This window comes from Cricetulus griseus, chromosome 3, assembly GCF_003668045.3.
Source record: "Cricetulus griseus strain 17A/GY chromosome 3, alternate assembly CriGri-PICRH-1.0, whole genome shotgun sequence".
NCBI classification, from domain to species: Eukaryota; Metazoa; Chordata; class Mammalia; order Rodentia; family Cricetidae; genus Cricetulus; species Cricetulus griseus.
This window is the reverse complement of record NC_048596.1, coordinates 4,583,930-4,596,284: the sequence shown is the minus strand read 5'-3', so window position 1 is coordinate 4,596,284 and position 12,355 is coordinate 4,583,930. Positions and strand designations below refer to the sequence as shown.

General features: G+C 43.7%; 1 protein-coding gene across 2 annotated transcripts in view; it reads left to right on the top strand.

The window, feature by feature from the left end:
* The window catches only part of Tdrd1 (tudor domain containing 1), a 43,259-nt gene that overhangs the window by 21,286 nt on the left and 9,618 nt on the right, over positions 1 to 12,355 (top strand). For both annotated transcript variants that reach the window (XM_035443058.1, XM_035443056.1), the window contains 8 exons: positions 1,837 to 2,004; positions 2,092 to 2,199; positions 2,889 to 3,059; positions 4,243 to 4,485; positions 4,839 to 4,976; positions 6,697 to 6,807; positions 7,298 to 7,468; positions 11,860 to 12,132. In XM_035443058.1, the coding sequence (XP_035298949.1) occupies positions 1,837 to 2,004; positions 2,092 to 2,199; positions 2,889 to 3,059; positions 4,243 to 4,485; positions 4,839 to 4,976; positions 6,697 to 6,807; positions 7,298 to 7,468; positions 11,860 to 12,132 (1,383 nt within the window). The remainder of the gene's footprint in view (positions 1 to 1,836; positions 2,005 to 2,091; positions 2,200 to 2,888; positions 3,060 to 4,242; positions 4,486 to 4,838; positions 4,977 to 6,696; positions 6,808 to 7,297; positions 7,469 to 11,859; positions 12,133 to 12,355) is intronic.

Genomic DNA, 12,355 nt, shown 5'->3' with positions numbered 1-12,355 from the left:
TTTGGAAGAGAGGGAAGAGAAAGGGATGAAGATTGCTAAACATCCTGAGGACCTCAAGCTGTGCTATCCCTGGACCTGGCAGACTGACAAAGCTTTATGCCCTGTCTGTGGTGGTTTGAATAAGAATGACCCCTGTAGGTACTTATATTTGAGTGCTTACTCTCCAGGGAGTGGCACCATTTAAAAAGAGTAGAAGGATGAGAAGATATGGTCTTGTTGGAGGAAGTATGTGGCTAGAGGAGGGCTGTGAGACTCTGAAAGCCTGCCCAGGCATTCCCGTTCTGCCTGTGGGTGAGGTGGTAGCGCTGGCTCTGCTACGTCTCTAGCACCTCGAGTGCCCTGGTGCTCCCACCACTCCTCTGCCTATGATGGAAATGGACTAAGCCTCTGAAACTGTAAGCTAGCTCCCGGTTAAATCCTTTGTAAGAGTTGCCATGGTTATGGCATCTCCTCACAGCAGTAGAAACCCTGGGACACCGTGTGAGGCACTGGTGTCAGCCCTGCTGCAGTGTTCCTGTCATTTCTGTTGAAGACTGTCCATGCCCAGAATGCTGTTGTGCAGTCTTTTGACGGGCTCACCTGCCCACAGCCTTGAGAATTGTGAGAGCATAGATTCCCTACTCAGCTCCTTCCCAGTCGCCTTATGCCAGATGACACACAGCAGGCTTTCGGCATGTGCTTTGTGGGATGGTTGGAGCCCTCGGCAGATGCTCTGCGGAATTTGAAGAACTGAAGGGGAGAGTGTGATGGTCATTCACTCAGCGGGCTTAGATGTGGGGCCGCAGATGCTGACAGAACATTGAACTCCTCGGAAGCAGGCAGATCTTCATCTCTTCAGTACAACAACAGGATGGTGGTTTGTTTTTCTTGCTATTGAGTTTTTCTTTTGTCCAACTCTTCATTTATATTTTGATTTTCTGAAACACAAATACTTTTGATGTTTACTCTGTTACATTTGAGACCATTGGCCTTTACCTTGGCTGGGTTGGAGCCATTTCAGAGGAATTTTGAGCTAATTTCAAGAATCTCTTGCACTACATTGTAGGAAGTTTGTCCTAGAAAGCATACTCCCTGCTTTTGAGGCTGTCACAGTGCTCCCTTGGCCTCAAGTCTGTGACGTTGGTCCTGGAAACTGTTTATCTGCTGATGTACACATCTGAGTTAATGGTGAAACTGACATCAGGTTTTATCTGGACAGTGTCATTGTCTTGGCTTGTGGAATTCTGATATGTTAATGTCATTGAGAACGTGGGAGTTGTGTAGGCCATCTGTTTTTATTCCTTGGAGTTATTGTGCATCCTGAGTTGGTGTTCAAGCCCCTGCTGCTTCAGTCTCTGATGCCAGCTCTGAGTCCCGCCCATGCGGTATTCCTGTTACTTTTTCCTCATTGGAACTAATGCATTTAAGTGTAATTTTAATTAAATTCAGTACATTTATCCAGCAAATGGTTTTCCATGGGGTTATACTTTATTGTAAAATGTGTTCTGGTCTGTGTCTTCAAGACCCTCTGATATAACCAACTCTAAATCATATTTCCCTGAGCTCCTTAGAGAGTGGCTATTTTACTTGAACATTTTCGTTAGGTCTGATGTTTTTATGCCCTGGTTTTCCTTCCTGAGACTCTTTGAGCTTTTGGTGATACAGAGACCCCCCTCTCTGAAGGCCCACCCCTGAGGCAGTACTTGGTGTCATCACCCAGGACTGTGGCAACTCAATCTTTGCACCACACTCAATCTTTCTTGTAAAGCAACCAAGTGTCTGTGGTTTTCTTGTTGCTTTGTAACTGTTTTGTTTCCCTCCGTAATGCCAAGTCACACATTTCTGCTTCCTGACAAGGCGCTGCTGAGGACATTGGAAGAGTGACCCCTGAGAGCAAGGTCGCTATAGACAGAAATGCCCTGATCCCCAAAGTGCTGACCTTGAGCGTGGGTGACGAGTTCTGTGGAGTGGTGGCCCACATCCAGACCCCAGAGGACTTCTTTTGTCAGCAGCTGCAGAGTGGCCGTGAGTCAGTTTGCTTCATTTGTTGTGTTGTGACCCGCAAGGTGAGGAACCACACTCCTGTGTCTAAGATGTGATTTGTGTCTACAGACAAGCTTGCAGAGCTTCAGGAATCCCTCAGTGAATACTGTGGCCAAGTGACTCCACGCTCTGATTTTTATCCAACCATCGGCGATGTGTGCTGTGCTCAGTTCTCAGGTGAGGACATGCTCTACCTACATGCTCTGCATACAGTTGAGTAAGTCTTTGATTGACACCAGATGGCCACGCTTGGGCTTGAGTATTAACATGCACCGACTACATACCTAAACATGCCTGACCAAACTAGATCAAAGCACTGTAGAATGGTACATATAAGGACACAGCGTTTGCATCAAGGGCCTGGAGTGGTAAGGTTTTTTGTTTTATTTTCTTTTAAGTATGGGATGCAGAACCTTCCACTTCATGAGCTGTGTTTGAAACATCAAGAGGGCTTGGAGGCCCAGAACTGTCATGACCTTTGTAACTACACAAGTTTTATTTTGTAGAAGCCCAGTTCTGTTCCCCCTGTCTTGGGGGACAGCCCAGCTAGCTCACTGAATAGTAAAGAGTGGGAAAACTGCTGGTATACTCATTCTTTGGCTGGAATCCAGTTAACTCATCCTGCTACAAGTGAACTGGTCTGCCCCTCCACACCCCAACCATGAGGGACTGACACCTCTGACCCCATGAGCACAACACAGGTCCTGCTTTGGGAAAACGAGGCCTCTGGAAAGCAAGACTGAAGTGTTTAGTGAGCACGTATGCTCAGTGCTTGCTGTCCCAGCAGAGTGGACATGTAGCTGTCTCTAGATGGGGAGCATTTGTGCTGGCGGTGGGGGTCTGAGACGGCTCTCTCCTTGTTTCAGAGGATGACCAGTGGTACCGCGCCTCGGTTCTGGCCTATGCTTCTGAGGAGTCTGTCCTGGTTGGATATGTCGATTATGGAAACTTTGAAATTCTTAGTTTGAAAAGACTTTGTCCCATAATTCCAAAGTTGTTGGACTTGCCGATGCAAGCTCTGAATTGTGTGCTGGCAGGTATGAAATGTTGTGGTCCTCCCATTCTTCAAATATTAAAAATGAAAATGGAAGTATGAAAAGAACTTGTAACAGGGAGACAGTCTCACTGTGTTTGTCAGAACAGTGAGAACTGAGATCCCAGGCTTAGCCATTACTGGGTAGGTGCTTGTCCATAGGACCAAGGGCTTCCTCCCGCGTTGATACATTGTCTTTAGCAAACTTGACAGGTCTGGCATTACTGCAGATTGTATCTAAGACATTTCTGCATTTTGAGCAGTGATGTTCTTTTTAATTCTTTTGGCCATGTTTGCATTAATTCCAAGATCATTTCCCTTGCGTGTGTCGTAAGACCGTTCTGCAAAACACCTCCAGAGGGTATGTTCCCCCAGACGATGAGGTGTCCATGAGAGTGTCCTGTCTGTTGGACATACTGTCTCCTGTTCCATGGAAAGGGTTGTTTGCTTGTGCACCCCTCAGAAAAGTGGGAGGGAGTGAATGTTTGGGCTGCAGAGCCAAGTCTGCAACTCTCACCCTGGGCAGTTTTCCCAGTCACCAGTTTGCTTCATTAACAAGCTGGTGGAAGGCCCACTTACCCTGCTTTAGTTTTATAGTAACTCTAGCTGACCTTTGAATTACTGTTTTATGAATACCTTCCAGTATTGATTTATTGATTTGTATTGAAAGCACACATACACACAAAACAACCAAAAAACTCTCTCATGTTAATTTTTTCCTGGGGTGTGTTATACCTTTGTTGTGATTACCTTAATTGCTTTATTTAGGCTCTGTAGGAATGCTCGTTTTAGGTATAAAACTCAGTAGGTTTATTTTTTTAATAAACTCGAGTGGGTCACACGTGGCTCAGCAGGATCTGTCTGAGGACATTTCCATCACACCCTGAGACCTCATGTTTTACAGGACAGCCTGTCCCAGGCATGGACAATCTTTCTTTCTCTGTAGATTTGACTTTCTGGATGTTTTCTAGGGATGGAATTAAGATTTGTTTTGTTGTTGTTATATTGAGGTACAGAAGCATTTTTAATTCTGCTCCTTTTCATGTTTATAAAATCTTGCTGTTTCGGTGGCATGTTTTGGTTCCAGTGTTTGACATAGATTTGTTTAACTCTGAAGAAATGAACTTAAATGTAAAAATGCTTGTTTTAGGACTGATTTTTAACATCTTTTAACACTTACTTGTTAGGAGTGAAGCCATCATTAGGAATTTGGACTCCAGAAGCCGTTTGTCTCATGAAAAAGATTGTGCAGAACAAAATGGTCACAGTGAAAGTGGTGGACATGCTGGGGACCAGGTCTGTGGTGGAGCTGGTAGACAAGTCAGTGACACCTCCCGTCAGCACTTCAAAAGCTCTCATAGACTCGGGCTTTGCTGTTGAGGAGAAGGAGACGGCAGCAGACAAAAACAACACTGTGCACACAGCCAGCGGTAAGTAGGCTGTCCTGCAAACAGTGTAAGGCAGTTCCCACAGCTCAGTCCATGGGCCAGGATTTCAGGAGAAGTGATGTTTGAGTGTCTTGTCAATTGAATAGTCTCATGAATACGCTCCAGGTGTGTGAGAGAGATATGTGTGGAAAGTGTCATTAGTCAGAAATGAGTGACAGTCACTCAAGTGACAAGGTGACCTGCAATTGTGAATTGTAGAGTTCACCTTCCTATAATCTCACCAAAATGTCAGTGGAAATTGAACTTTTCCAGATTCCTCCTCAGCTCTGTCAGTGACAGTGCCCCCATCCCAATTATGTCTTCTCCTTTTGCAAAGTGTTCCGTTATTTTCACAGTCCCCTTGGCCATAGAAGAAACAGTGGAGCCATTGGAGTGGACATGGGTTGAGTTCACCGTGGACGAGACCGTGGATGTGATGGTCTGTATGATGTACAATCCTGGGGAGTTTTATTGCCACTTTCTTAAAGATGATGGTAAGTTGGCTCTTCTCATTTATCTTTTTTTCTGCAGGGCATTAATGGGTAACTTGTGCATTACTCCATGGTACACCTGCCTTTCTGAGGGAAGAGCAGGGATTTGTGTTTCCACAGAAGACTCATTACACTTAGTTTATCTTTATTCTGTCTATAGCCCTGCCCTGCATATTTAAACATTTTAGATTTCACAGCGTCTCCTAACATCATAGTTGGAAATTTAATATATTTGTTGATGCCACCGACTGTTAGATTCTTAGAGATCAAATGCTGTATCAGGAGTGCAGTGTAACGGCCACAGAGCATCCTGGTAGACAGGAGCCCAGAAGTTTCCTGCCCCCTCTTCCTGTCCTTACCCATTCTCTCTCCTTCAGAAGGAAGTGGAGCCTGCATAGATTGATTTTTTCCTAGTTTTGAACATGTTTCAACATGAAACATAACCACGTATTATGTATTTTTAGCTTTGCCTTTGTTACTATTTCTTCACATTGTTCTGAATAATTGGAATTTTTTGTTGTTGTTGCATAATGGGTGCACAGCAGTTTCTAGTTGTGGTTTGTTTTGTGGCATTTGACTGGCTTTGAAATGATGGCAATGTGAGCACTCAACCCTGCTCAGTGTGTTTCTGCCGACTCATCCTGACCTCCTGTCAGGTCATCAGTGTGTTTCTGTTGAGTCATCAGTGCTGGCCATCTTTTCATCCTGACAGCTGTCACTTGGAGGTTTCTGTTCACCCCATGTCTTCCTACTTTGTATTTTCTGTTTCATTTGAGCTGTTGTGGTGACTGTGAACATTGTTGAGTTTGCTTTTCTAAATCCCATTCTTTTTCCTGCCCAATTAATATGTTAGACTAGATATTTAAGTCTTTGACTCAAGTTCTAAGATACATAATTCCTTTATTTAGAATCACCTTGGAGATGGGTGCTAGAGACATGACTTGTTAAGACATGTTGAGGACCCAGGTTTGTTTTTTAGCACCCACATAGCAGCTTACAGCCATCTGAGACTCCAGTTACAGGAAATGGGGGACTCTGATACCCTCTCCTGATCTCCATTGGCACCAGACAGTCACATGGTATATGTACCTGCAGGCAGAACACTCAGACATATAAAATAAAAATGTCAAACTACTAAGTCAAACTACTAAGAAGTCAAAACTTTAAATTCCCCTCTTACTGACTTTCATAGGTGGACTTCCAAATATATAGTACAGAATTCAGGAGTTTCAGAATGTGTAGGGGTAAAGGACACCCATCTCTCTTCGTGTGGGCTGCAGGTCTTTTGCAGAAGCAGAAGCAGCCTGATGTGTGTGTAGATACCATCTATGCACAAAGCTTTGTATTCTTTCTTTCTCGATGTCTTAGATACCAGCTCGAGTATTTCTTTAATAGGTTAAGTTACAGACTTGCTATTTGCATAGGTGTAGAGAGTTCTCTACATCCCTCTCGGAGCTTCTGTATGTGTGGTGAACCTGGGAGAGCAGCACTGGATTGTGCTAGGTTTCCAGCAGGTGGCCTTTCCTGTTCTAAGATATAGTTCAGGATAATGCTTCTCTCTCGGCTCTGTTATTTTTCATAGCTACATTGTTTCCATTTGTGTGGTTTGAGCCTAGCTTAACAAGTATTGATAAAGATTTGAGATTTTCATGGTTGAACATGTTCTCTGATATTAAAGGAAATGTCTGTTTAGCATCAAACATTCTGTGTGTTGTGTTTCCAGCTCTAAAGAAACTGGAGGAACTGAACACATCCTTAGCAGAGCATTGTGCACAGAAGCTGCCAGATGGCTTCAAGGCAGAGCTGGGACGGCCTTGCTGCGCGTTTTTTGCAGGTAAGTTAGATTTGGGGTCAGTGGCTGTGCAGACCTTTTGGTTCCTAACATTTAGACCTTGTCCTAGTGCATGGATGACATCTTGCCTTTAGTACTCTATCCTTCCACACCTGAATTGCCAGGTGTGAAAAGCCATTTACCACATGGCAAGACTTTTACCATTTGTTGTTTTACTAACAACAAAGCATCTGACCCCTGAGCAGTGGGGATGTCAGGATCTATTCCCATGTCTCTGTTTCTTGGATAGAGTATGAATGGACTCTGACTTGTATCAGGTGTCAGGTGTCAGGTGTCAGTGCTATAAAAAGTCTGGGAAGACATTCTAAAATGAATGTTGGGGATCCTCCTCAGACTAGGGACTTTGAGGAAAAACTGAAATTATGACCTGGAGAACACATTTACCAGCTTTGTGGTAAAGAACATTTTCCTGAGAGAAAACTTGGAGTGTAAAGGAAGAGAAACTGTGTCAGAGACTCTGTGCTGCTTATAGGTGATGGCAACTGGTACCGGGCTCTGGTAAAGGAGATTTTACCAAGTGGAAATGTTAAAGTGCGCTTTGTGGATTATGGCAACGTCGAGGAAGTCACCACAGACCAGCTCCAGGCAATATCGCCACAGTTGTTACTACTTCCGTTTCAAGGGATACAGTGCTGGCTAGTAGGTAGGTGTCCGCAAGGGCTGTCTAAACTCTTCAGATAGTCAACTACGTGTAACACTCTGACCTTTCAAGTGAGCTAGAAAATCCCACCTCATGCCACAAAATGTAGAAACTGAGTGTTTTGGCCAAAATACTCAGTATGATGTGGAAAACTTTCCCCTAGTTCTGGGAATGAAAACTGGCAGGACTGTCTTGAAGGGGTTTTCAGGACTCTGACAACCTCAGATATTCAGACATTCTGATATTTCCTTCTGGTAATTTATCCTAAAGTAGCCTGGTCCCGGGGCTGTTACTTAACAGGAAGGATGGGTAGTCATGTGACCCACGTCAGGATGATGAGTGGTCACCTCTTGAAGGGTGACTGGATTATCATTGGGAAAATGTGCGTGCGGGACTGAAGTTGTGAGTGGGTGTTTGCTTCACCCTGCTGCTGATTGATACGATGTGGTACAGACACAGCTGTGGTAGGAAGACCGTGCCTGTGGAGCAAGTGAGGAGAAAGCAGACGGAGACCCAGCACATGGGGTACCAAGTGTGGACAGGGACTCTGGGCCCCGCTCTGCTGAGAAGGCGAGGCAGGTTATTTAAACTGTGCATCTGTTTTCCTATCTGGAAAAAGTCTGAAAGAACAGAGATAAAAATGTAAAGACACTACCAGGGCTCAGCAGTATACCTATGATAACTGTTACGTAAATGTGGTGGGTTGGTTTGTTTGTTTGTGTGTTTTCTCGTTGTCTTCTTTGTTGAGACATGGTCTCTGTGTAGACTTTGTAGGAGCTGGAACTAGTGACCCTTCTCGCCTTTGCCTCGCCACTCCTGAAATTACAAGCATGTGTTGACCATGCATGCAAACATTTAAGGGAATGTGTGTGTTTGCACGTATGTTCTCCTCTCAAATTCACCAGTCCTGGGAGCAGCTTGGCACTGAGCCGCAAACAGTAGTGTCAGCACTCAGGAAAATGGCTTCTGCCCAGGAACTCTAGGCAAAACAAGACTCTAGCTTTAAATCCCAATTTCTGTGGAAGTTTTTTTTTTTTTTTTTTTTTTTTTTTGGTTTTTGTTTTGTTTCTATTTTTTGAGACAGGGATCCTCTGTGTAGCTTTGGAGCCTGTCCTGGAACTCGCTCTGTAGACCAAGCTGGCCTCAAACTCAGAGATCCGCCTGCGTCTGCCTCCCGAGTGCTGGGAGGTATGCACCACCACCCCTGGCTACTTCTGTGGAAAGTGATGCCAAAGCAAGTGTGGCCATGTTGGGGAGCACAGGGTTTTTTTCTTTCTTTCTTTTTTTTTTTTTAAGTTCTTTCATTTGTGTTACGATAAATCTTTCCGCCAAAAGCCGCCGAGCCCCACTGCCACGTGTGTGCTTTATGCCAGCCACCCGCCCGAGTTAGGGCCCCAATTAATGCACAGAGAGACTTGCATTAGGTACAATGCTGCTTGGCCAATGACTAGGATTCTCATCTGTTAGCTCAGTCTTAACTATCATAAACCTATATATTTTATAAGACTTATCTTATAGAGGATGCCTTTCGCTGGTACCCTCTCTTGCCGGAGGCTCACATGGCGCCGCTGGAGGAAGAGTGGAGGGGGAAAGGAGATACTTCCTGTGTTCTTTGCTTAAATATGAGCCTCCTTGCTATGTCACTTCCTGCTTGGATCACCACTTCTCTACTACATTTCCCAGAATCCTCTTTGACTCCTAGTCCTGTCTAACTTGCTGTCTCATTGGCCAAATAGAACTTTATTAAACAATCAATAAGATAAACATACAAAGAAGTACATTCCCCATCATCTCCTCTTTTCTGTCTAAATAAAAAGGATAACTTATCTTTTATAATAAAGAAAACTATAACCATAACTATCTGTCTTCAACTCTATCGAAGACCACAGAAGGAAAATATATAAACTCTAGAATTGACAGACATCTGGCTACCTGGACAGTCACCCAAAGTTCCTCTGTAACGTTGGGGCATCCATCTTCAGCCCATAGGCCACAGTGTGTCTGGCACACTTCTCCATTTCAACAGGAACCCTTCAGTACTGTCTTGTTTTGTAAGTTCAGCAGTCACTTTCTTGTGGGTCCTGTATGTCCAGTTTATACAGCAACAAACAGTCCAGGCAAGAGCAGTTTCTTGCCCAAATGGCTAATCTTGCCATGTTGAAAGCAAACTCCATAACGAGTTTCTTTGATGCCCATCCTCCTTTCTGACGTAATTGGTGTGCCAGGAGCAGTTGTGTCTCACTGCCAAGCAAAACCCTAAACCATTTAAAATGCCATATTTCTGTAGGTCTTTGAAAGGTTTGAAGAATACCTAACCATCTCAAATACATCTCTGTAAATCTAGAAAACCTAACTAACTTAATTATGAGTTCTGACTATCATAGGCAATTATATAACCCTATTTAATTATGCATATCATTTTAAAAGATCTGTATAAACACAATACCTAAACGAGAGGAGACATACATATCACAAAATTGACCTTAAAGTTGTATCAATAAATGAAAATCCATACCAATGTAAAGTATTCATTCCTATATCCAGTTCCCCTATTTTTTCTTTAAAAAGAGATTGACTATGCTCATTATCGTTTATAACCAACCCCATTTAAATGAAAACAAACTTTTATAAACAATATTTGGGAATATGGCGTCATTCTTTCTAAACTGTTTCCTGCTGATTGGGGGCGATGTTTATACCATTAGGATCATGATAAAACATAGAAACCTGACCAAGTCCTTGTTTTTGTGTCTGTAAGGCTGTATCGTCTCAGCTTCGGGGGGGGGGGGTCTTGCTTGATCAAAACATATTAGTCTGGAAGGAATCCATAGCTTTTTATTTTCTGCAGAAACACAACCAGAAATTCTTTTTCCAAGTAGCCTGTTCTGAGACTTAAATTTTGAAGTCAAAGCATTTTTAAAATGTACAAGTTAGATTAATTTAGCAGCATTTATAATCAAATGTATTTTACCAGCAGTAAGTCTTTCCTCAGCAATCAAACAATTTAAAGACAACAATATGGTATATAGTATCCAAATTCTCTGTATTTTTCCATCTTTATGTGGTTTTTTTATTACTTTATTTTTACTTTTTCTTTTTTTTTTTTTCCCCCAAGACAGGGTTTCTCTGTGGAAATCCGCCTGCCTCTGCTTCCTTCAGCAAATCCTACCAGTGTGTACCACCACAACAGGCTACTCTATTTCCTCCTGTTAGTTTTTCTCTCAAAAGCCCACATATATTTTTAAACGCAGTGTAAACCTTTAGAGGTTTTTCTTTGTCTGGATCTGTCTTTATCATCTCGGGAGTGTCAAGTCCAATGCCCAAGAGCACCAAGACGGCACGAGCATATGGAAGCTGCTGTAATGCCTCTCAGCGACCCGACAGGGCATGCTGTGGCGGCAGGTTTCCCTCTTTCTCTGGGAACCTTGGGGCATGGGGTCATCCCACTCACTGACACCATTCTGTTACGATAAATCTTTGGCGGAAAGATTTATCGTAACACATTTGTCCATCCGTCTGACTGTTCTGCTGTGTTTAATACTGTACAGTGGGTGTGCTTTAGGTCGCTATTTTTATAGAGGCTTTGTTATCATGTGTATTCTTATGTGCATGTACATATGTTGTGTTCATGCAGGCACGTATGTGCCATGTGGAGATACGAGGACTAGTTTTGCATTTCAGTTCTCTCACTTTGAGAACCGAGAATCGAGTTCCAATGCGCTCAGGCTTGTGCTGCAAGGGTTACCCTCTCCTGTGGAGTAACCCTGCAATCTCTGCTCCTTCTGATGCCAGGGTTTTGCTGAAGATGGAGCTCCCAACCACCAGCAGCAAACAAGGGAACTTGTGTTTTTAAATTCTGGTTCATAGTCTGCAGCCCTCCAGTCTGTGTTTTAACAAGTTCTCTGAGTAATCTGGGATGCACATTCAAGGCTGGAAATCATGTCTAAAGAAAAAAGATGAAAATAGAAAGCCAGTGGCACCTCCAGGCTCAGCTAATAAGGAAGCTGAGGAGAAAGGACTGCCTGAGCCCAAGAGTTCAAGATAAGTGTGGCCCTGTCTCAAAACAAAAGTGAACAAGCCAAAGTTGCTCCCAAACCATTGGAAACTCTGCAGAGGTTCCGTGGGTCACCAGTTGACAACTTTGTGTTGGTCACGTTACTGTGCCATCCTCTAAGACAGCAATAACAGCAACCATGTCACTGGGGAGAGTTGACCTGAGCATCCTAACTCTGTATTAGGTACAGTGTCTGTGACTTGGGTTTGAAAGATGTAAATTTTTTACCACGTCTGTATAATTTTAAGAATTTCTGATTTAATGTAAGAACCCAGTCCTGCCTGCCATAAGCTCACCTCACTCATAGGATTTTGTTTAATTCTCTTGTTCTTAATTCCAGATATACAGCCCAAAAACAAACATTGGACACAGGAAGCTACAGCAAGATTTCAGGCGTGTGTTGTGGGGCTCAAACTGCAAGCCAGAGTTGTGGAAATCACTGAGAAGGGGGTGGGAGTTGAACTCACCGACCTTTCTACTCCCTATCCCAAAATAATTAGCGATGTTCTCATCACAGAACACTTGGTTTTAAAATGTGGTTCACCACAGAAGGAGCCTTCGATTTGCAGACTTGCTAATAAACATAACCAGGTGGACACCCAGGGGGTGCAAGGTGATGCCTTTAAACCATCTGTAGATTTAATCTGTGTTAGTGTTGGCTTTGCTCGTTAGTGCTGTGGTGGTAGCACACCACACAGGGTTCACAGAAATTTTCAAGTATCTTACTGCACCTTGCTCATGTTACCCACCCTGCCCGCCCAACCCCTGCCTGCCCGCCTCCCCGCCTCCCCGCCGCTGGTCTCCTCTTCCAGTTCATTCCTCTTCTGCTTTCTCTT